The sequence below is a fragment of the Ruditapes philippinarum genome, unplaced genomic scaffold (genome assembly GCF_026571515.1).
Source record: "Ruditapes philippinarum isolate M1 unplaced genomic scaffold, ASM2657151v2 ctg4503_1_1_1_1, whole genome shotgun sequence".
NCBI classification, from domain to species: domain Eukaryota; kingdom Metazoa; phylum Mollusca; class Bivalvia; order Venerida; family Veneridae; genus Ruditapes; species Ruditapes philippinarum.
Window position 1 is genome coordinate 46,949 of NW_026862914.1, and position 23,490 is coordinate 70,438.

General features: G+C 31.7%; 2 protein-coding genes across 2 annotated transcripts in view; one reads left to right on the forward strand and one right to left on the reverse strand.

The window, feature by feature from the left end:
* Window positions 1-355: 355 nt before the first annotated feature.
* On the reverse strand, window positions 356-10,766 carry LOC132720602 (von Willebrand factor D and EGF domain-containing protein-like). Its single transcript, XM_060704760.1, has 6 exons — window positions 10,633-10,766; window positions 8,813-9,031; window positions 8,260-8,424; window positions 7,205-7,327; window positions 4,194-4,296; window positions 356-1,627 (listed from the first exon to the last, which is right to left on the reverse strand). The coding sequence occupies exons 1-6, from the start codon at window positions 10,673-10,675 to the stop codon at window positions 1,534-1,536; spliced, it is 747 nt and encodes a 248-aa protein (XP_060560743.1). The 5' UTR covers window positions 10,676-10,766; the 3' UTR covers window positions 356-1,533.
* Window positions 10,767-11,092: 326 nt separating this feature from the next.
* LOC132720603 (von Willebrand factor D and EGF domain-containing protein-like) overlaps window positions 11,093-23,490 on the forward strand; it is a 37,084-nt gene continuing 24,686 nt past the window's right edge. The window contains exons 1-2 of the mRNA XM_060704761.1: window positions 11,093-11,226; window positions 11,624-11,815. Coding sequence (XP_060560744.1) covers window positions 11,154-11,226; window positions 11,624-11,815 — 265 coding nt within the window. The 5' untranslated portion in view covers window positions 11,093-11,153. The remainder of the gene's footprint in view (window positions 11,227-11,623; window positions 11,816-23,490) is intronic.

Below are 23,490 nucleotides of genomic sequence, written 5' to 3' on the forward strand. Positions count from 1 at the left end.
TTCAATGTTTATTTGGCTTAATCAATTAAAAAAAAAAAAAAAAAAAAAAAAAGAAGAAAAAAAAAAAAAAGACATGAGTAGCTTGAACTGGGATTCGAACTCCGGACCACTCGCTTCTAAATCGATTGTTAAAACCTCTCGACCACGGAGAGTTATAAGATAAACAGCCTGAAGAATACAATATTATTCTTAATAAAAGTTTGTAACCCTTATTAATTTCGATGTATTTTGTTCACGGTAAACCTGTTGCTTAACACTGAAGTAAATAATCATGGAGCTGAATATAAGCATGTATATCTGTAAGAATAATGCAATATTAGAAATCTTCTACCAATTGGGAACTTTTTTTTCGTTTGACAATCTTAACGCAGTGGTCTTCCCTTAAATTTCGGCGTTAATGTACATATGAAGGGAAGTAACCGCTTCAAAAAAAGCGGACTACTTTCGGCATTTGCAATTAACAGCATCATGGTCTGAAATTTTGCTACCATTATTTGTTTGGTCTGACGACCCAACAAATAAAAATCAAGTCTTTGACAGCCATATTTACAATCCTTCAAAGTTCATAGAATGTTTATTTGTACTATACTTGCAAAGAATATCATATCGGATTTGTCTTGTTACATAAATAGGAAAGCAGTACAATAAGCGGTATTTTATAATTTTAAACTAAATAGAATATCGGTCTTTGTTAAAGCTTAACGAATGAATATACTAGTAAGTTAAAACAAAATAAAGAGACGACGATCATAACTGTTTCAAACATTTTTTACAAAAATATATTGATTTATATTGTAAACGAATATTTTTATATTTTATAACTTAACGAATGAAGAAAAAAAACATATCAGATATTAGAAAAGAAAATGTTCAAGAAACAACAAACGTCAGGTGCTAGTCCTACGCATACGCTGGTCTGAAGTTGTAGGTCTACTCGTAATAAAATGTAAATCACTTATCAATGCTATATAAGAACATGGTCAGCATTAACATGTAACACAGGAAAATATATCACACAAATAACATGTGCCTTGATAAGTAATAATGTGTATTAAGTTTTTTTTCTTTCTATTTTATTGTATTTTATTTATCTGACCGTTTAAATATAATATAATACTAATAAAAGTATTTGTAACAGCGTGTAAAGTCAGTTATAAAATACAAATAATCATGACATATGAAGCAGTTTCGCCAACCTTTCATCATACTTGGACTTATTGAAAAGAAAATATGTTAAAAGTTAATAGTTGGGACCAAAAATTCCCTTCGACACATCCGGAGTCCTAGAAACTCAAAAGTTGTCTCAGACAAAGTAAAGATTTAAAGATAAGATGGAACTTTGACGGGACTTACGCGGAATTTTAAGTAAAGCGAGTATGAGTTATTGCGAGTCAATTGTATGAATCTGAATGACAATCATTTGTAAAAATAAAATGCAATCTGCAAAACGTAAAAACATTAGCATTACCGAAAAAACAAGATAAACAAAAACATGAAAAGAAGTGTAGCTGAAATATTTCTGTTGCGGTTCTTTTATGTTTGCTGTTGATTTTGCCCTGCCTCTGCAACTTGCTTGAAGTTTTGGGATGTTAGGCCTCCATTTGCTGCTCCCACTTTGCACCTAAAGCTTAAATAGAATAGAATATTATAATAGAGAATTCGGTACATTCACGTGTGAATGTGTGTGTGCGTGCGTGCGTGCGATAGTGCGCGCGCGTGTGTGTGATTAAATTAGAGTAATACAAAATATGAATTATCTATACATATAACATACAATTTAAAATTTATATACTGTTTTGAGTTATTAAGATAATGTCACGCATAACATTATTAAATAAAACAAACTCAATAGAACCTTTAAATATACCAAGAAAATATGAGAAAGTTTAAGAACGTATAAGAAGCTCGACTCTTATATAAGAGGTTCGCATGATAGGAAAGGATTACGCGTTCTAGAAATTTCAGCCGTTTTCTTTTATGCTAAAAAAGCGATACTGGGATCCTTTATATTTACCGGGCAATATCTATTCCTGTCGATAGTGCTTTATTTTTTGCTTCGATTAAAAAATCACCCGGTCTGAATGGTACACACACTTTCTTTTTCAAATTATATAACAACAAAACAACTCTCAGGAAAATATTGTTGATTCGGTTCTTTATTTACTTACATACCCTTTTGTTTACTAGCTATTTCATGACCTGGTCATGCAGGGGAATAATCTGTTATGCGCATACCCGAATATTGAGAGGCCATTAATTGGTTATTTTAGATAGGTTTTACTTTTATTTATTCACAACGTTATCTCAGGAGACAATCGTAACATATTTCAATGATTAAAATTGATTTTAAATTTAGTCCAAACAGTATCTCGTTTACAAAAAAAATGCAAATTAAAAGCCATATAAGGAAACGGGTTACGCCTGTGGAAGGAAACTCTACGTGAAATGTATATAAAATAGATTTTATGGCTTTTGTAACATGCTACATGATGACCAAAAGGAAACTGTTAGTCTAAGAACAAAATCCCATTTGAATATCAAATTGTTTCATACGTTTAAGATATGAAGAATCAATACGTTAATTGAGTTAATAGTGTATATTTCAATTACACCCCATATATTGGCCTCTTCATAACAAGCATGGCTGTCGTGTCTAGTTTTAGTTACATACTGGTTTTTTCCAATATCTTGACCTTGCCTTTAAATTGTCGTAATTTCCTTGTTGATTTTTTAAAAATTAATTTCAATTCACGACTTCAAAAAATTTTGAAACGCAATGTCCGTTAAAATGAGCTGTCTACACGATTTTTTCTCTCTTATAATGCCCTACTTCGAAGACACATCTCTACGGTCAAATGTTTAATTTCATGTTTGTTAAAGTAATGTTTACGTAATATTTACTTGTATTAAGAACCCAAAATTATTTGGGTAAATTACAATTCTTTTTTATTGTTTTAAATACAAGTTACAGCAAAAAAAAACCATCATATTTTTCCGGTAATATGTAGGATCCCAGTAGGGCACTTATTTCGTACATTTCGTCTGCTAAGCACTCGGACTAATTAAATCAATCGCTCTACGAGCACAAATTAAAATGACCATTTTTCACTGATGTCCATGTCATTAATTTACATGTTACCGGACAAAAAGTTTTTATTATATACAATATAAGGAAAATCAAAGACGCCCTGGGACGGGGCAAATATTGACCGAAGGCTATCATTTGAACACATTTAGTAATGGTTTAGTAGTTAAAAGTAAGCTTTAGCTCTTGTTGTTTTAGTATAGAATGCTTAAGTATAGAATGTTTTTTACTATATATACATTTATAAAATCTATGTTCTCCCGAGTCGGTGCCAATTTTGACCGAAGGGTTATAACTTGAACAATTTTTGTAGCGGCCCACAGGCCAATGTTACCTGCTTAATATCTAAGATATAGCTTTTGTAGTTTTCAAAAAAAAGAAAAAAAAGAAAGAGAAAATTAAGAAAAAGGGAGGTATTTACTATTTAAGGAAAATCAATGACCCCTGGGGCGAAGCCAAGATTGAGCCCAGGGCTTTACTTTGAAAAAACTTTGTAGTGTTTAATGAGATGATGCCACACACAAAATAACTTAGCTTCAGAGAAAAATATCTTAAAAGATTTCATTTTACGCCATCGCGTAGCTGGAAAGTGCCCCCAATCGGACTGTTTCTTTTCTTTTCTTTTTTTTTGGGGGGGGGGGGGGGGGTGGTGAACATCCCGTCGCCTCTAAGATAAAATATGTTTTCCTTCCAGAAAATTGTTAGAATATCAAAAATAATGTAGCGCATTAAACAAACAGTCCTTTTGCAAGCATTTTGCAGGTGCGGAATGACGTAGTATCCTTCTGTTGTTGTTATGCATTCACGAAACATCTTATTGTTTGTTCAATGTGCTGTTCGCACTCGAATCATTACTATTCTTTTTTAATATAACATAAAATAATACAAAAATATGTAATAAAACACTACAAAAATAAATAAAATAATATGATATAATATATATACTATAAATAGCTTTGAAATGCCTTTCCCTGCTTGGCTAACATGCAGCTTTTTGTAATGAAATGATATGATATAACACAACATAACATAACATAACATAACATAACATAATATCATATCATTAAAAACATGATTGGTCATAATATTGGAAAAGAAAACAATATACCTGTTACTTTTATTTTTACATGCAAATGCCACAGCTAAAGCAGCAATAGCAGCTGCAATGATGCTGACACAAATTATAAGAGCTTTATCCTTTCCTTTTAAACCTGAAAAAAAAACCAGTTTTGTGATGTACTTTAAGTTAATTTGAACTATCATTAGATTAAATGCAATTTATGCAATTTGAAAAACAAATATTTTCTTCATCTTATATACTGTATGAATAATTTTTAATTTACACAGCATGCAGAAAGAAATTGGGCTGGTGATATGTCATTGTAACAAAGGAATTTCATGATTATAAAACATGACTTTTTTATAACAAGATTTTTTCCTATATCCTGTCAACAAGAGCACCGCTAGGCGAAGCATTATATGCCCGAAAGTGTTTTTTTTTTAAGTAAGGATAAAGCATTTGTTAGACATGGGAATGAAATAAAGTTTTACCTCCTTCAAATACCAATCCTCCTATGAAGTTTGAATATTGTGGGCAAAATGGAACTTATATTATGCTCCAAATTTTTTTTTCAATTTTAAGGTAATAATGACCTTGAACTTTGACCTGGTGACCCCAAAATCAATAGGGGTCTGCTACCTAATATGGACAATCATCCTATGAAGTTTGAACACTGTTGGCCAAATGGAACTTAAATTATGCTCCAGAAACTGTTTTTAGTTTTAAGGCAAAAGTAACCTTGAACTTTGACCTTGTGACCCCAAAATCAATATGGACAATCATTCTATGAAGTTTGAACACTGTGGGCAAAATGGAACTTATGTAATGCTCCGGAAACTATTTTCAGTTTTAAAATAATAGTGACCTTGACTTTTGACTTTGTGACCCTAAAATCGATAGGGGTGTTCTACCCAATATGGACAATCATCCTTTGAAGTTTGAACACTTTTGGCCAAATGGAACTTAAGTTATGCTCCGGAAACTGTTTTCAGTTTAACGGTAATAGTGACCTTGACCTTTGACCCCAAAATCAGTAGGGGTCTTCTACCCAATATGGACAATCATCCTATGAAGTTTGAATATTATTGGCCAAATGGAACTTAAGTAATGCTCCGTAAACCGTTTTCAGTTTTAAAGTAATAATGACTTTGACCTTTGACCTTGTGACCCCAAAATCAATAGGGGTCTTCGACGCAATATGGACAATCATCCTATGAAGTTTGAATACTGTGGGCCAAATGGAATTTAAGTTATGCTCCGGAAACCAAATTGCTAACGGACGGACGGACGTACGGACGGACGGACAGACGGACACCAGGGGGTATAACACAATTTTTTTCGGGCATATAAAAACTGTAAAACAATATTTTCTTTATATGCAGTAATAGATAAATAGTATAAAATGGGTAGATATGCGGATGTAAAGTGGTGTTATGCATGATAATAAGTCATTTACATCTTTCATTTGTTAATAAAATACGTCAGTAGAAAATTACGCGAACTATTATGAATACTGTAGGATAAAATATAGTACTTTACAAGCGTTATTATAATCTTTTTAGTGTCCCTGATCAAATATCAATATAAGAATGTGAAGGTAGATGTCAAATTAAAGAGAAATGGCGGACTTTTAAAAATCATAACGGACACTCAACTATATTTCATCGAACAAATCAGATGCAAAACCTTTTTAATTTAGCACAAATTCTGGAATGCATTATTTGATCTTTACGTTCATCATTGTAAAAGATGTTCGGAATGTTTGTGACTACACGCTAGAAACGAAAAACGCTAAAGGAATATTAATTTGGTTTCAGAGTGTAAGTATTAAGTTTCCTATGACAATAACTGATTTGTAGTAAAAACCGTTATAAGGTCGAAGAGTCTGTTTATCTTGAGCTATCCTCACAATAAGCAAAAGAAGAATGAACACGATTTGAAAAATAGTCTGGATCTGTATCTTCGAGCATTTTTAAACTCCACCTACTTTACGTACCATTTCCAATGTGGCCATATCATGTGACTTTTAGGGTACGGTACACGTTGATTTTTCACCCGATTCATGTATGTTTTTTATTAACAACTTTGCTGTTACTCAACCGATTTTGAGCAGACAAGGCACAGAGAACGCGTAATTATGTAAGCTCCCTAAATCAAGTGAATGGTTTTTGACGACTTTCGAGTACAGTTATTTTATCATAGCCGGGGCCGAGGGGGATGGTACACACTCATTTATCACAACAAACCATTTCTAGAAATTCATCTGTGTTTTTTCATTGTTTAATAGAATGCTTAATGTTATAGATTTACTATGTCCAATGTATCTAGTGCATGCAGTACTGTTTAAGCATATTTTCATGAAGTTATGTATAAATGGTAATGAACAAACTGTTATTTTTAATGATACGGTGCACACAAATGTTTGAAATAAATCTGAAAAAATATGTATATACAAATTTGCTTTTACTTACAATGCGAGTATTTTATTGGTTAGATTTACATACTTTATATATTCACACGAGAATCATGGGTTTGTTTTTTCTTACTGTTATAGATAAGGGTTTTTTGTCACAAAAACATATGTCTTCCAAAAGTAAGTATGATACTGATCACTCCTGTATAGTTATGTCACAATTCCGCCAGAAGTTTAGCCTTTGAAAGCCGGAGAAGATTATTTTTATTTTTAGCTATGATGGCCCTTTTGTGTTGCGAAGCTGAGCGTGCCTACAATATGCACAACTACAGATGGTACTGATCACTCCTGCATAGTTTGGTTAAAATCCCACCAGTAGTTTGACCTTTGAAGCCGGACAAGATTTTACTATTTTTATCTCTGGCTGCCATTTTGTGCAGCAAAGCGGAACATGTCGGCGTTATGCACAACTAGGGATGGTACCGATAACTCCTGCAAAGTGTGGTTGTAATCCCATTAGCAGTATGAACTGTGAAAGCCGGACAAGCTTTATGCTTAATGTCGAATACTTGGACATATGTTATGTACCATTATTCTTTCCATTTTGTGTGGAATGTCAAAGGTAAGAATATAGTAATCGTTTTACCTGACTGTGTTGTATTTATCTTCTTTGCTGCTGCTGCTGTCAATGTTGTAATTGTTGTTGTTGTTGTTGTTGTTGTTGTTGTCTGTGTAGTAGTAGTAGGAGGCCTACATGGTAGATCCGACTCTGAAATAATTAATAAAGAAAAGTCTAATGATATTTTTACAACAACAGAAATAACAATAGTAAATGATAATAATGATGATAATGTTAATTTTAATGATGCTAACTTGGTGTGTATAAGGTAGCACTAGAGCATAAGTACGGTGTCTTAGCAAGGATATATACATATTTCCTATCACAAACTTTAGTTTAGTTATCTTAGATATAGTTTTTATGTACACATTGTTGCTGTGTTAAAAATCGGCTTTAATTAGTATCTATAAATTTTGTTTGCAGTTTTTGTGTTCGTGGTATAAACTAGATAAAGTATGGCATTGGTGATCTTTTTAAGATTGTTTTGACATATCCTATGAGCTACAAAGCACTTTCCATTATGTTGTGATACTTTTGAACTGTTCTTAATTTACTTATTACAGACTGTTACCCTTGATTCTAACAATTCCTACTTTGAATAGACTGTGCAAGAGATGGAGGATGTTTATAATGAACGAAATGAATAAGATTATATATTGAGATCTGCTGGGGAGCATGTTTTATTGTTTTATACCTCGTGTTAGATAAATGTTTTAATTAATCTACTGAAAAATTGTACATTTTTAGAATTTCATTAGTGAGTACACTTTGTGTAGCGCATATGACGTCACGTCAAGATATATCGTTTTACGGAACGCATATGTGATAAATTGCATTATTATACAATATATGATTGACGGAACCATACAATGTTAACAAAACATATGTCTTCAAATCTCGAGTTAATGAACGCGAAATACTGCATCAAAATTTGAACGGTCCACATATTTCATATAATTACCTCGTGAAGAACAGAAAATGGGTCTTGATATTCTGAAATTTTGTTCTTTCAAGAACATGCTCATTTTCGAAACTTTGTGACTTAACTTAGCTTTCTTGAGCTGTAATTATAATAGTCTTACCAATACAGTATGCACTTGTACATTCTTTTAACGGTTTTAAATGATAAACAAGGAAGGTCGAGCAATTCTTTACTCTCATTGTCACGTGATCTTTACAGCAGTCATTATCTCTTTTTATACACGCCGTCAAATCAATAACGCCATCTTTTTCAGTCGGATATGAACCTGCGTAAGTAAAAGATCAATAACTTGACATAGTTTTAGATCTGTACCAAAGGTCACCCTAAAACTTTAACATTTTTTATTCATATAATAAACAATGTTAAACAAATACTCATCATACGTCGACTATTTAGACAGCTTGTTTATAGTATTGGAGGCTGTTAATGCCTCCAAACGTCTTAAAAATATTTTTTATAGTACACATGTAAAGAAACATTTGTCATCTCTAGCTTTTACTTTGAACAAAGAAATACAAACAAATCCCAGAAAAAACCTCATTTATTAGGCTAGTATAAGCGTTTACAAATAATTTTTTAAAAGAATGTAAAAGACGGTTATTCACACCTAACAAAGTTATGAAACACTTTTGTGTTGTATGATATTAACATACCATCCATCCACGCAGGATAGGCGTTTCCACATGAGCCCTTGCTCGGACAATGATTCAGTAATTTGCCATCCTCTATGATATACCATGTTGGCGAGTCGAGGTATTTGTCACAAATCTGCTCGTGGGAACCTGGTATTGTGCAGTTTTCATTGCGAAGACCAATGCTATCTCTAGGAAATTTTGAATGTCCGGATGGTAAGCAGGGATTCAAGGTATGAACTTAAATATAAAACAAATCAGTATCAATGAGACATACCGATATTGACGTTCATTAGTTTAAATAAACTCACCGAAAACGGTATCATAATGTTGTCCGATTTCAGTTAAAATATAATTAAAAAAGAGACTGAAAATATGTTTGCGATATTTATATACCAATTATTGTACATCATTACCACCAACTTGTGTGTACAAGTTCAGAACATTCGCTCATACATACCGTTTTCTCAGAAAAGTTATTTTAACAAAGACAGTCGTGCCATTGATATATGTTGCCCTATAGACCACCCGCTGTTCATTATTATGACAAATACTGTTTTTCCCTCATATTATTAGTTGTTTGATTGTATGCCGTTTTAACCGGTTTCTTCGGTAATATGTATGCTTCGGTATTGCTTTTATATTTGGTAATGTAATTTTCGTTTCGTAATGCTTCTTCTTTAACTTCGATTTTTACAAAAGCACATTCGTCAATTGCAATGTAGCATTTTATTCGGCCCGTCTCAAGGTATGCAGTGCACAGCTGTTGCGTTACACCATTTCTTTTGCAGCAATTACACTTGCATAAAACCCAAGCTTGTTACCCACTATGTATGACTCATTTTACATTGCAAAGACTAGTAAAACATAATGCAGAATGATCCATTCATATTTTATATGACTTAGTTACTAAGTATGTCGGTGTGACCCTAATACAGTAGATTCGTTTATAAATTTTGATTGTGGTAAACACGGACTATTATTTGCAAAACACTAAAACACCTGTTAGTGGAAAGCCCTGAAAATTATAGGCAAATATATATTTATAAAAAAAAACAAGTATACGCTTAGATTATAACTCATTCTGACGTAAATCCGACGGTAACTATATAAGGGAATCGAAAACTTTCTGTTGGTTCTAATGAACCAGCACCCTGTTTACAGTACCAGAATAGTATCTTAAACATACCTTGTATTTAACGTTCTAAGACATATAGAAAAGATCATAAGCTAATGTCATTTTATAATATTATATTATATTGGTTATTGATTGGAACGAGGTATAGATATGTTTTACAAAATAAATCTTATTTCACAAAAGTGAAATATGCAAATAAATATCAGATCAAATTGACATAATATGACAATTAAGCATAATTAATGCCATTTTATTTGTTTCTTATCTGAACAAGATGCAATACCAAATAAGAGTTTTGGTAATGATTTTTTTTCCCTAAATATGTATGGAAGTTTTGAGTATAAAATGTCCCAAATATTGAGTACTGGAGTGGCATAGATGCAAATATATTTCCTCTTAGGAGCCCATGTTTAAATAGCCGTATTGCCGTAATGTCGATATATTATATTTAAATAAGATAGTTCTAAAGATAAGTTAATATTTTCTTAATAAGACATAAAAAGTCGCACTTATATTACCAATAGATAAGATTTCTATAGTCGGTAGTTGGTGTGCTTTTTCATCATTTAAAACGGCCGATTTATATTAAGTAAATTTGTCTTATTATACTCAGCTGTTCAGTATGGAAATCGTAGTCTCTTAAGAAATTACAACGATGATTGATAAATTCAAAATGTATGCGTAAAGCTAAAATTTTACCTACCATATTTTATTATCCACAATAATAATACTATTTTCAGTTTCATCCTTACATTCGAATTCAATGCATAACCATGAATAATCTGCTTAAAAGTCAAGCTTACAAATCGGGAAGTACTTGATAATTGTCATACTGATAATGAAACGATACCTTGGTCCGTTTTTTATCTGCCTTTTACAATTTATCTAATATTTAATCATATTGTGCAACAGAAACGTCGATATGGAATTAAAATTATCTAAGACAGTTTGCACAACGATGAAAAATGTATTTTCAAATACATTTTAATCTCGAGATGATCTCTGAATAATGTTTTATCTGTGCATAAAATGCAAAGAATAAACAAAAGTGACATAGTCCGGTTACTTTTTAATCTCCCGATTCTCTGAAGGGGTATATTTCAAGATTTTTATGAGATAAAAGGAGATTTTTTTCAAAAAATCAAGCACATGTGAATTTTATTATTTTTCCTCAGGTATATCGTCGTAGGTAGTCAGTCTTAGTTGACTTGTCGACTATGCACAATGTTGATTGCTGTTATTTTAACGATTTTGCTAACCATATTTCAAGTAACTACAGTTTTGTCTTTTAGTGCAGGTAAGTTCGTTTATTTTGCAGAGATAGCCGCCATTTATTATTATTATTATTATTAAACTTTTTTATTCAAGTCAGATACGAGAAGTTACTTAATGATTTTTATTTTCGACTTTTCTTCTCCAAATAAGAATATTTGAAAAACCGGTGGTGGTTGAGTGACTTTTGACCTATTGTCGTCAACAAACGTGTACGGTGAAAATACGGCTCGAACACATATATCCGAAATCCTTAGACCTATGGATATACTAAGAGTGACTCTTTTTTTGCAAAAAGAGATACACTAAAATTTATTATATTTAACATCCCTGATTAAAATTAAAGTGATCTGAAATTGTAAATAAAAATTCATATACAATGACATTAGATAATAATGTTTTATTAATTTCTAAATTAACAGACCCATGTGACAATGCTACCGACCTCCCATTTATAAATCAACGAATTGTTGGATACAATCTTTCGCAAGGTGAAACACCTATTTGTGATGAATACCTTGGCATTGACGAGAAATGGTTCGGTTTAATGGGAAAGTATGTTATCGCTAATACAGCGGGGAAATGTGGAACAATTTCAAACTGGTACTTAAAAGGTAAGAATACATTTTATTCAAACTAGCCATGTTTATTTAATCTGCAATTCAGCAACTGTCTGACAATATTTTTTGTTCAAATCTGTTAAAATATAACCATTTAATTACAGTCTGTCCAACAAAATCTAAACATTTCATTTTGTATTAAATATAATAATATACTCATAGAAATTCATGTCAAGAGTTATTATCTTTAGACATGTTTTTCATTTTTTTTTTTGTCCAAAAAAAACAACAACAACAACAATAATAATATTGTTAAAATGTTAAAATTACATCTTTTCCTATGTAACCTGACGTGAAGTCCATTTCAAAACGGCGTCGCCCATGCTGACGTCATTTCAATTATATTTTGCTATTTTTAAAGAAAAATGTATCAAACTCTACACGTTTTCACAATCCAATCAGCAGCAAAACAATATTTTTTGATAACAGTTAAATATAATCCGCTTATGATTAGCTCAAGTACATGTGTAACCAAACGTTGTCTAGTTTCTTTTAAAATAATTTTTGTCAAAACTATAATATTCAAAAGTCCACTGATAATCCTTTTTCTGATTATGTTTTAGACATTAATAAAAGGTATTGGGTTTTAAGCGCCTTTTACTACTTTAATGTTGGGAGAAAAAGGATTACACTTGTCAAAAAATGCTATGCCACCGCATTAATGCTACACTTAATAGTAGGAACAGTAGATATTTTTGTTGGTTTCTATACAATTGAACTTGGCCATAAAGCAGTAGTGTCTAGTGAATTGGGTGGTCTAGGTCATATCAAACTAACGCTGTTGGTTGCAATTGTCGCCATTTGCGATAGGTTTTTAATTTCATTTAATTTTACCAATAATATATGGTGATATATCAGTCAAATATAGTTCATATTTAAAAAAAAAAAGAAATATATATATGAAAATTGGCGGAGTCAAAACTCATATCGTTTTTAAGGAACTTCTGTCGACATTTTGTTTGAAGTATCTGATAAATAAAAAACAACTTTTTGTTGAAATTTTTTGAAAACTATCTAGAATGATAGAAAATGGTTTTACTAAGAAAATTAATCCGGAAACCGATATCTTTAACTCAGTCATTAACGCTGTCCAGACGTTTAAAGAGTTGTTTACGGGACGTCACAATGTAGCGCCAAACAGCGCGTGCAAAAACAGTCAAAACAAGACCGCTATTTCAATGCCGAAAACCAATAAAAATTACATTTATTTCACCATAAATACTCTATTTCGCTTAAAAAAATAATAAAATGAAATAAAATGAACACATAAAAATAAATATGTGTATTGAACCGCGTCAAGCATCTATAATTAATCAATATATTACAGCGCGCTGTACAATGGCAGTTGCGTAGCAAGCAAGGGGATTCGTAACCTTCTTTGAAAATAAAATTAAATAAAAAAGTTTTTTTCGTTTTTCGTGAAATATGGTATATATTTTCTCTCAACATGATAAAATGTTGTCCCGGCTCGTGTAAATACGTGGCATTTTATCATGTTTCGTGAAAATATATTCAATATTTCACGAAAAACGGAAAAATATCCTCTTAATATTTGCATTTTAGCTCCAGAAACTGGCCATTTTTTCTTCAAATGTGTAAAATCAACAAAGAATGTGGTAGACCACATTAACACCAGCGGGTGGATTTTAACAAGTGTCAACTTATTATCGGTCGCACGTTGATAACTATTGAGGTCGGTCTGGAGACGCTATGTTAACTCTTCTCGCTCCGATAAAAAATGTCTTGCTATTGAATTTTACCAGAGTGATTATCATACGGCTCTATTCCTTCCGTATGGTACGGCACAATATAGGAATGATACAAAAAGAAACGGATATTTGTGCTTACCAGTTTCACATCGAGGACTTAATGATGCGATACAATAAAAAATGAGCAGGCATTAACATTAATTATAAAAAAATGATCTTCCTGTTTTTCCCCGTTCTAAACATGAATAAAGATATGTTTTTTACTTCTAATCACGATTATTCTGAGTATAAGGACTGCACACTTTTATTTAATTACTTCTGAATTAAGGTTATCATGATCAACTTGAAATACATGACATTTTACATAACTAAAAACATTTTCAAACACAATTATCATTCTTTGCATGGTCTTTAAACACTAACTTTAATATCACTTTATTAAATTATTTTGGAATAATTGTTCTGGCTTCAAAGAATTCAAATTTCTAATGCAATTAAATTTCATGAAACTTTATGTAAAAAGGTTTAAAGATCATTTACAATCATTCTAATACTGAATTTTAAACTTGTTGTCAGGACCATTCTGATAAGAATATCTTAGCGCAAGAGCGATTATTTATGATGTTCTAGTTGATTATACATGCAGTAGTTACATGGATTCTTTAGATTTCCTTTGTTTGTTTGTATCATTTTACGCCTTTTCCCAACAGTATTTCAGTCATATAGGCGGGTAGTTTCCTAACCATCGTTCCTGGAGAGTTACACCAGTACCAGACTACCTTCCTCCGCGCTAAACTACCAAAGCATTTCCCGGGATCGAACCCACGCCAGAGAGGTAACTGGATTAGAAGTCATCGACTCTAACTATAAACCACGGAGGCGGTTAGAATAAGCAAGTTGTTCAGAAGAATCATAACTCTTATACATGTTTAGAATGTTGTACATATCTATTTCTGGGATTAGAGGTCATATGACAATAACACATTGTTTAACACACGTTACATTGTAAAAAATAATTTATTGTTTTCTGTCTATATTCCTTTTAAATAGCTACTTGATACAATTATTCTGTATGATCTGATCTTTTTTAAGATTCAAAAAAGAAAACATAACCTAAAACCAACTGATATATATTTCATGTATAAGTTTAGTGTCATCTTTAAGGTGACAACGGAGTCAATTATCACTGAAAATTATGTTCATGAAGTTGGCAGCTTAGCAGCTTAGCAGCCCGAAGTTGGCAGCCTAGCAGCCTAGCAGCCTGGCAGCCTAACAGCCTGGCAGCCTAGCAACCTAGCAGCCTGGAAGCCTAGCAGCCTAAAGAAAACTAAGAATAGTACAAACATGAAATCGTCGGAAATACATTAGTAGCACTTCTTTAGATCATTCCACGCCTTTTTCAATATCGTGATCTTTATTTTTTAAGATGTTGAACTTTATCTTATTTACAATAACATAATTCTTTCATTCTGACACTTCGAAATTTGTAAAGTTAGCAGCCTAGCAGGAAAGTACAAACATGAAAACCGTCGGAAATGAATCGGTAGCAAATACTTAGACCATTCCACGTCTTATTTCAGTATCGCGTTCTTTATTTTTTTTAAATAACTAACTTTGTTTTTTTTTATTTTGACACTTCGAAATTTGTGAAGTTAGCAGCCTAGCAGCCTAGCAGCCTATAGAAAACTAAGGATAATACAAACATGAAAACCGTCGGAAATGAATCGGAAGCACATATTTAGTCCATTCCACGTCTTATTTCAGTATCGCGATCTTTCTTTTTTTAAATATTGAACTTTGTTTGTTGGTTTTTTTGTGCTTTTTTGACACTTCGAAATTTGTGAAGTTAGCAGCCTAACAGCCTAACAACCTGGGGCCAGTTTCTCAAAGCTCTGTTAAATTTAACCGTCTGTTAAATCCACTAACGGACGGTTTAATTCAACCGTTGTGTTAAATTCTGTTGCTCAAAATTAACGCTCACTTTAACTGCCACTTTAACAGCTGAATCTGTCTGTTAAGTTAATCGAGGTTTGAACCTCCGTTAAAATTTAACGGAGGGATCCTAGAAATGAATCTGTATGTGTGATATCTGTTTTTATGCATTGACAGTCGTACTTAAATGAAATGTATGCAAAAAAATCAAAATAGATATAACGAAGAAACAAATTTAACAAATTCCTTATAGAGAATCTAGTTCATTTTTCTCCAATTGAAATTTCTTATATTACATGACGCTGTTTAAATTTTTTAAATGTATTTAGACTAATCATTACCATAAATTATAGTGTAAGGGTTAGGGTTTTTGTTTTTGCTCAGGTTTAAAACACACAATGATACATACAATGAATAAAATAAGGTAATTTCAATTTTAAGTGTCCATTAAAACAATTTTGTGTGGATGTTATTCTGTAACCATATTTATTTAGTTCTACATCACTATTTTCTAACTAGTTTTAATTGGTATTCTGAGATATCGTAAAAAATAATCGATCCAAGCAAAAATTGTAATGATAATTGGTTACGATTATGTTACGATTATCTTCAAACATATAAATCATTTTTGCTTCTGACACTGATCTCTCAGAGATTAAATAAAATAATATCCTCAATCAAACTCACATGGGAAATGATCACAGTTCGAAGTTCAATGTTTATTATTGTAAAAGAGGTTATGCTTTTTGAATTATACATCTAATTTGATTTCATTACTCAGCAGGTAGCATAGAATTACCAGTTTCCAGCAACATGTATGGGCCTTAACACAAAAGCCTTTTAGGTTGGTCCACTTTTCAATACACGTTGCTCTGTTTGTTGATTATATCCTACAGCTACTTATCTTGTGTCTTTCTAAATTTCAGGTTTCCATGAATTTGTCACTGATAAATTTAGGAAATAGATATCAATTTTGATTGCGTTGTTGTAGAATAATGCATGGTTCGAATTCAAATGCGCAGGCATATAATCACAAAGGCCGATAGACCTGTATCGGTAATAAATTAAAAAGCATTTGAATAATAAACCAAACTACATAATTTATAGCGTAGTTCTAAGTAATTTTCCTGACATCATTTGGTTTATTGACGTCATGTCTGATGTCATATGGGGTGTCAGCATCCATTTTTTATGCCGTGTACATACTGTAATGTATATATATGTGTATAATGTGAAATGTGTCAGAATTTGAGTTAACACATCAAAATTTCCATTTACCAATTCCTTAAGAAGAAGAGTTTTGTTAATATTTATTGAAATTTGTTGCTCTTATCTTTCAAACATGATTATTTTAGACAACTTGTTTAACTCTGGTAATTCAGACGCCATTTTGCAGACTACAGAATGGGGAATTATGGGATTGAATGAACCTGTTAACAGCTGGTTAAAATTTAACAGAGGTGTTAATTAACACTCCTGTTAAAAAGTTTTGAGCAACAAGTTTTTAACCGACTGTTAAGTAACAGTCGGTTAGCTATTTTAACGGACTGTTAATTTAACAGACGGTTAAATTTAACAGAGCTTTGAGAAACTGGCCCCTGGCAGCCTAGCAGCCTAAAGAAAACTAAGGATAATACAAACATGAAAACCGTCGGATATGAATCGGAAGCACATACTTAGACCATTCATAGACATAAAGATCGCGATACTGAAATAAGACGTCGAATGGTCTAAGTATGCTACCAATTCATATCCGACGGTTTTAATGTTTGTATTTTCCTTAGTTTTCTTTAGGCTGCCAGGCTGCCAGGCTGTTAGGCTGCTAACTTCACAAATTTCGAAGTGTCAAAAAAAAACAACAAAGTTCAATATTAAAAAAAATAAAGATCGTGATATTGAAAAACGACGTGGAATGGTCTAAGTATGTGCTTCCGACACTTCGTTTGATGTTTTTTTTAATAATCAAGCAATTTACATGCGGTTTAAAGCACATGAAAGGGAGTTCATTTACGGAGGAAACCGTATCAGGGATTTTTGTTAGCTCAATCGGTGACTTAATTATCTTTAATTACGTAATATGTATGGTGAAAAAAGTTGCATAAAATATTTGATGTTACGTAATATTTTTTTTTAGGAAAGATAGAAATAATCTGAGACACGGTTCCCTAGATATTATAATTATGTTTATATTCCAAAAGTTTGATGACAAAAAAATAAAAAATGATAGGACGATTTAAAATAATAGGACTTTTATTCAAAATTAATTATTTACAAAGCCACTTTTTTCGAATATGTTATTTTCTATGAATATCAAAGACATTTAATGCATAAGATTTAAATAAATAACAATTGTTAGTAAAACAAGTTGGTTTAAATGACATTTATGGTAGTACCACGGAAAGTGTATGTAGTCACCTAAAATGTACAACAACTCAAATTGTAAAAATTTATGCAGAAAAAAAAAATTTGGATTTTTTTTCTCAGTTTTTAGAGTTATTGTCCTTGACTTATAAATTGCAATTTTCAACTTCTTCATGCATAGCTCAAAATGAATTTGACCTGTAGTCCTGAGTTTACAAGAAAGAATGTTGGTCAACATGTGTAGTTATGCACCTTGGGGTTTGTTTGTGGATTTATTCAGTATTCGTGAAGTTTTTCAACTTGTGTTGCGTGTAGCCCAAAACATATTGGACTTAGAGTCAGTAGGTTGACAAAACAGTGGAGTGTGTGGACACCTGTGTCCTACGGACACATTTCTAGTTTTACTTTGATATCTACCTTTTTTACAAAGTGGCTATGGCTTTGTAATTTATGAATGAAATACCGTCATACATGGTCACAACACTCCTCAGGGATAGACCTTCAAGTTGATCAGTCTTACATTATTCTCGATTCATAAATGACTTTTAATTTCCAGGTCCAGTTATTGATATTTTTAAAGTTTTTGATGTCACTGGCTACAACTTTATTACTTTATGTCCCATCACATCTCAGAAACCGTAGATAAACTAACTTGAACTTGAAATATCAATGCAATATCACAATGCACTGTGTGTTTTTATTTTGATAACTAGGATATGTAGTTTGACATGATTTAGTCCTTTAATTCAAATTGGCTTCAGAAGATTATTTTTGGTTCAGTTATCTCCTATCTTCTGTTAACTAAAATACTGGTTAGCGGATGATTACTGGCGACGCCGGTGAGCGGCGTCGTCTCTATGGAATGCTTTTTATTTTGGCCTATGGAACGCTCTGTTATTATTAGCAGTTAATGTCTTGTTGTGTTAATAAGTTTTATTTTGATTCGTAAAAATCAAGTTAACAAATATGTTGTTAAATTTATATTTAATAACTTTATGTAAAAAGCATGTGCATTGTGATATTATTTTCACGAAATTGCAAGCTCAGTTTAACAGCTTGTCCCTCAGCTTTATTGGCAATACTAAAACCCGGATTTCGAATATCGTTGTGGTCTACAAGGGGAAGTAACTCATGTTTACTAAATTACTTGTTTTTTTTCTGTCTATCTTAGGTATTACTTACTATTTTTATTGTATAAAATTTACCAGTTGTAATGTCATCAAAATCATAGAGGCCCTGACGAGTGACTATTGATATATATTTTTTACTTGCGTTATATACCTGGTAGACTGGATTTTTCTTAGATTTGTTCAAGTTAGTATCCGGGACAACCACCCCCCCTTATTGCAATCAGTTAAGCATGTTTTAGCCAGTACATAAATGGAAGGGGAAATGATAACTGTTAATTCGAGGTTTTAGCTATTAAACTGCCAATTTATTTTAGCTATTAATGCATCTACTCAACACGTTATTCATTTTAAGGTTGGAACATTTTCAACGAGTCTTGATCTTTCTTAGAAATTCAATAAAAACGATATGACCCACTATGGTCACTCCCAGGAATATTTTAACCTAAATTCAAACAGCAGGGTAATCACAGTGGAAAAGTTGTTCAAGATAAATCTGACAGGGCCACTTAAAATTTTAGAAAATTTCACAACAGTCTATTCAGCGATTTTCAACAGTTTTTTTCTCAAGATTTTAAAAAACTTATACTAAATGTTATAACATATGTACGGTACAATGCATTGGTATGACTACTATTAATGTGTATAAAAAGGCAGTTAAAGGTGTCACTTCTAAGTATATTATTTGGGGCGCAAAATGATAAATGCACCCAATCTTTACAGCTATTTTACCTTCCCCACTTTATAATATTAGCAAAAATGGAAACTTGTCTAGATCTGCCAGCTGGTATCGCTCACAAAACAATTATTCTACAATCATCACATGAAAAAATTTGATAGCAATATAAGATTTTATTAATAAGGACCCCCATGTAAAGTCTGATGAATATTTAGTAGTACATCATATAAATAAATGTTTAAAAATACACCTAGGACTGAGGTAAATGGTAAAACTCTTTAGCCAATATTTATAAAAAAATTAACTTGCTTGGAAAAACTTTTACCACTATTTTAAACAAGTGTCTATTTTGATATAGTTAAAGTTGGACAATTTATATTGTGTCACTTAAAACAAATAGTTTCTTATTGTTTTTCTGACAACATCTGACAATTAATCAAATGTGGCATTTCTGCAAGTTTTAAAGTTAATACAACATGTCACCTTATGCAATTTAGTCAGACATGACATCAGTGCCACAGAATTAAGAATGTGTTTGAATTTAGGTTGTGATTGAAAATTGGTTGTTTCGGGATACATACCTACAGGTATTCTGCTACAGGAATCTTCTAATCACTTTGTAAAACTAATTATTATTTTCTATGTGTTTGTATATAAATTATTAATAAAATAACCTTTGGTAAAAATGAAAGGTAGAAAATTAAAGCTATGCATATAGGGTGCTCATGTCGCATAAATTAAAAACAGAGAAAGGATAACATATAGGTATATCAGTTTAAACACTTTAACTATAAACATGTATATTGCATGTGTAGTTTATATATTTAAGTCTAATGGTAAGGTTAAAGGTAGGGACAGTATTTGTAACTTAAGAGATATTGCATTTAATGTTTAGACACGTCACACACTCAATCGTTAAATATATTGGGATTATTTTTATTTTACTTTTATACTATACATTATATTGTTTCTTTTCTACAAGATTATGAATTCCATCCAAGTACCAATGTTAATAGGATGTTATATTTTTTTAATGGAAACTGGGAAATTATTAATGTAATGTGGCATACACGTATATTTAGTTATATGGATATAATGCGTATTTCTGTATTTAAAGACTTACAATTATGATGGATGATAATACATGTATCGATTTAGTCTACAGGTTATAGATAATTAATAGTATCTATTATTGAAGTTTATACATTATTATAGTTTTCTTTCTACTTAGATTTTGAATTCCATCCATTAGTAACAAAATTAATGTTAATGTTAGGATTTCATATTTATTAATAAGAAAACTGGGAATAATCATGTTATGTAACATACATGTATATCTTAGTATATCTGATTATGATGACGACTTATAAATATTTCTGTACAAGAAATCATTGATGCAAGGCAATTCAAAGGGCGTCCAAGCAAGAACATGCAGAAAGTGAAGATGGAACTAGTAGAGTGCATATGATGACAAGATATTCTTATAAACTTTTTCAATGGTAATTTGTTTTTTTTAAGAATGAACGGACGAAAAGACATTGTTCAGTTACTGAACTTTGGATTGGCATGCTAGAGCTTAGAGATATTACTTGTTATTTCTTTATGATTGTGATTGTTAATAGCAACGGATATACATGTATACCATCATTTATAATTCATATGTGTAACGCATGATCAACACTTGTGGAGTTGTCTCTTATTATGTTATCGCTATTAGCAAGTATAAATCAAAACTTAACTGTAAAAATGTCAGTAAATTATTCTTAATCTTTCAATATATAATAATTTTTATTCTTAAACAATGAACATGTACATTTGTATTTTTCTTTATCATTTTTTAAATTATCAATCAATTGTATAATTCATAAAATTTAATTTGTAACTTTGAATAATTCCTCGGCATCTTTACTAAACACGGAATAACAAATTAAAATAAAATGTTTCAAAGTTGATAGTGTCCATATTAATACGTAAAAATGTACCTTTTGCTCAACTTATTGCACATATTTATTGTTTTTATTCTCATAGAGATAAAATGAAACATGCTTCTGTTGTTGTTGTTGGGTTTTTTTTCGAATTGTATGTTATGTATAATAATGAGTTTTCTGTGTTTATAAAATATTGTAACTAAAGTAAGTGACAAAACATTTCATTTTGGAAAAAAAGCTTATTTACTGTTAAAATATTTGTTCTGTTCTGTAAACGATATCAAACATCTACTCCAAAACCGTGAGAGACCGGACAATAAACGTGTGATACTATTCGCCGGTTACTAGTAAATCCCGGTCAAAATAGACCGGGAGAGACCGGGAATTACCGATAGCAGTACATCCCCTATAAATAATTTTCGGAATGTTTAGGGGCATCAAAATTACTTATCTATTTTACAACCATAAAATTCCACTGTGCCCTTTAAAAAAAAGGACGGAAAAGGTTATTTTTATATTGCGAAAATTTTTTCCCTTCGCTTTTCATTGTACATTCGAAACATTTTTTTAATCAAGCCCCCCATTCGATCGGAATTTAAAACGGCTTTTATTATTGGGCATAAAAAAAAAGGCTCGGAAGTTTTCTGTGCCCATTCACCCAAAACGATTTTAATTTCCTAAGGGGGGCCGCGCTTCGGCCCCGCGGGGCGCCCCAAAAAAGAGTTTTCAGTTATGCCCTTATTTATTAAAAGGGGGAGACTTTTCATTTAAAATTTTTTAAATGGGTTTGCAGATTTATTGAAAATGGGTCCTTAAACTTGGATCTAGCAAAATTTAATTAAATAAAGTCTCAAAAATTCATAAATCTGAATAGTAATTTTTTTTCTCCTAAATGTGCATAGTTTGAGTAAAAGGACAGCTTCTGTTTATATCTATGTTTTAATGGAGGGACACCAGTCTCAACCCTCCAGGTCTCCAGAGTGAATCTGACAACAGACTTTTCATAGAGTAGATTTGGTACTTGCACTAAATTTTATAGTGGGATGATTTGTGCACCACTGAAACATCAAACAAATTACAAAAAGTAACCGGAGCGCCAGATGAAAACTAATTGAAAATACAATCTACCACTCAGTGGTTCGTTAGTTGCATTTTTATGTTTTTTCGCCTGGTGCCTCTGTATGCAAAATACAATTCAGCGGCTTCATAAAATTTCTCTTATCAAAGAAAAAAAGTTAGTTTTTTTTACCTGTACAAAAAATATAGTACATGTATTAGTACAGTTATGTTCACTTTCAAATTGACTTGTTATAAATAATGACACAATCAATAACTCTCTAAGCCCTTTTTAGTAAAAATAATTATACAATATATAAATTGTTATTTTGATTAAGACAATAAGTATGTAAGGTTTAGTTTTCTTACTTGTTTAAATTAAGGATTAATCTACCTGCAAATTTAAAAATCTAAAAGTATATGTCAAGGTTTAGAACTGTTCACTATTTAGGGGAGAAAATGTGTAAGCGGCCAGAAAGCTCAATCGCTACAGTGGCGGTACAATATTCTGTGGGTCACAGGTTCGAGTTCTGGTCAAGCTGAAAGTTTTTTCATCCTGTGACTGCATAAAACCCTGATGATTTTAATTCACTATGCTCTGTAAACATCAGAAATTCAAGGACACAAATCAATAAAGTGGGGAAATATGTTGTGGTTTAGAACTGTTTCATTATTAAAGGGAAAACATGAAGCCGGCCGGATAGCTCAGTTGGTCTTCTGACAGTCATGGGTTCGAGTCATGGTCAGACAGTTTCAGTCAGGGCTTAGAAGTGGTTTTTCAACTGACACATGATTGATTTATTTAACAGATTGTATTAAAATTGAAATGGAAAAAAGGCAGTATTGCATGATACTTTTAGATCTACAAAAGGCATTT

Coding starts and splice junctions, on each gene's coding strand:
- LOC132720602 (XM_060704760.1), bottom strand. CDS start 10,675: ATGAAACTGAAAATAGTATTATTATTGTGGATAATAAAATATG. Junction 9,032..10,632: donor ATTGTGGATAATAAAATATG/GTAGGTAAAATT, acceptor TTTATATTTAAG/TTCATACCTTGAATCCCTGC. Junction 7,328..8,259: donor TACAAGTGCATACTGTATTG/GTAAGACTATTA, acceptor TAATTATTTCAG/AGTCGGATCTACCATGTAGG.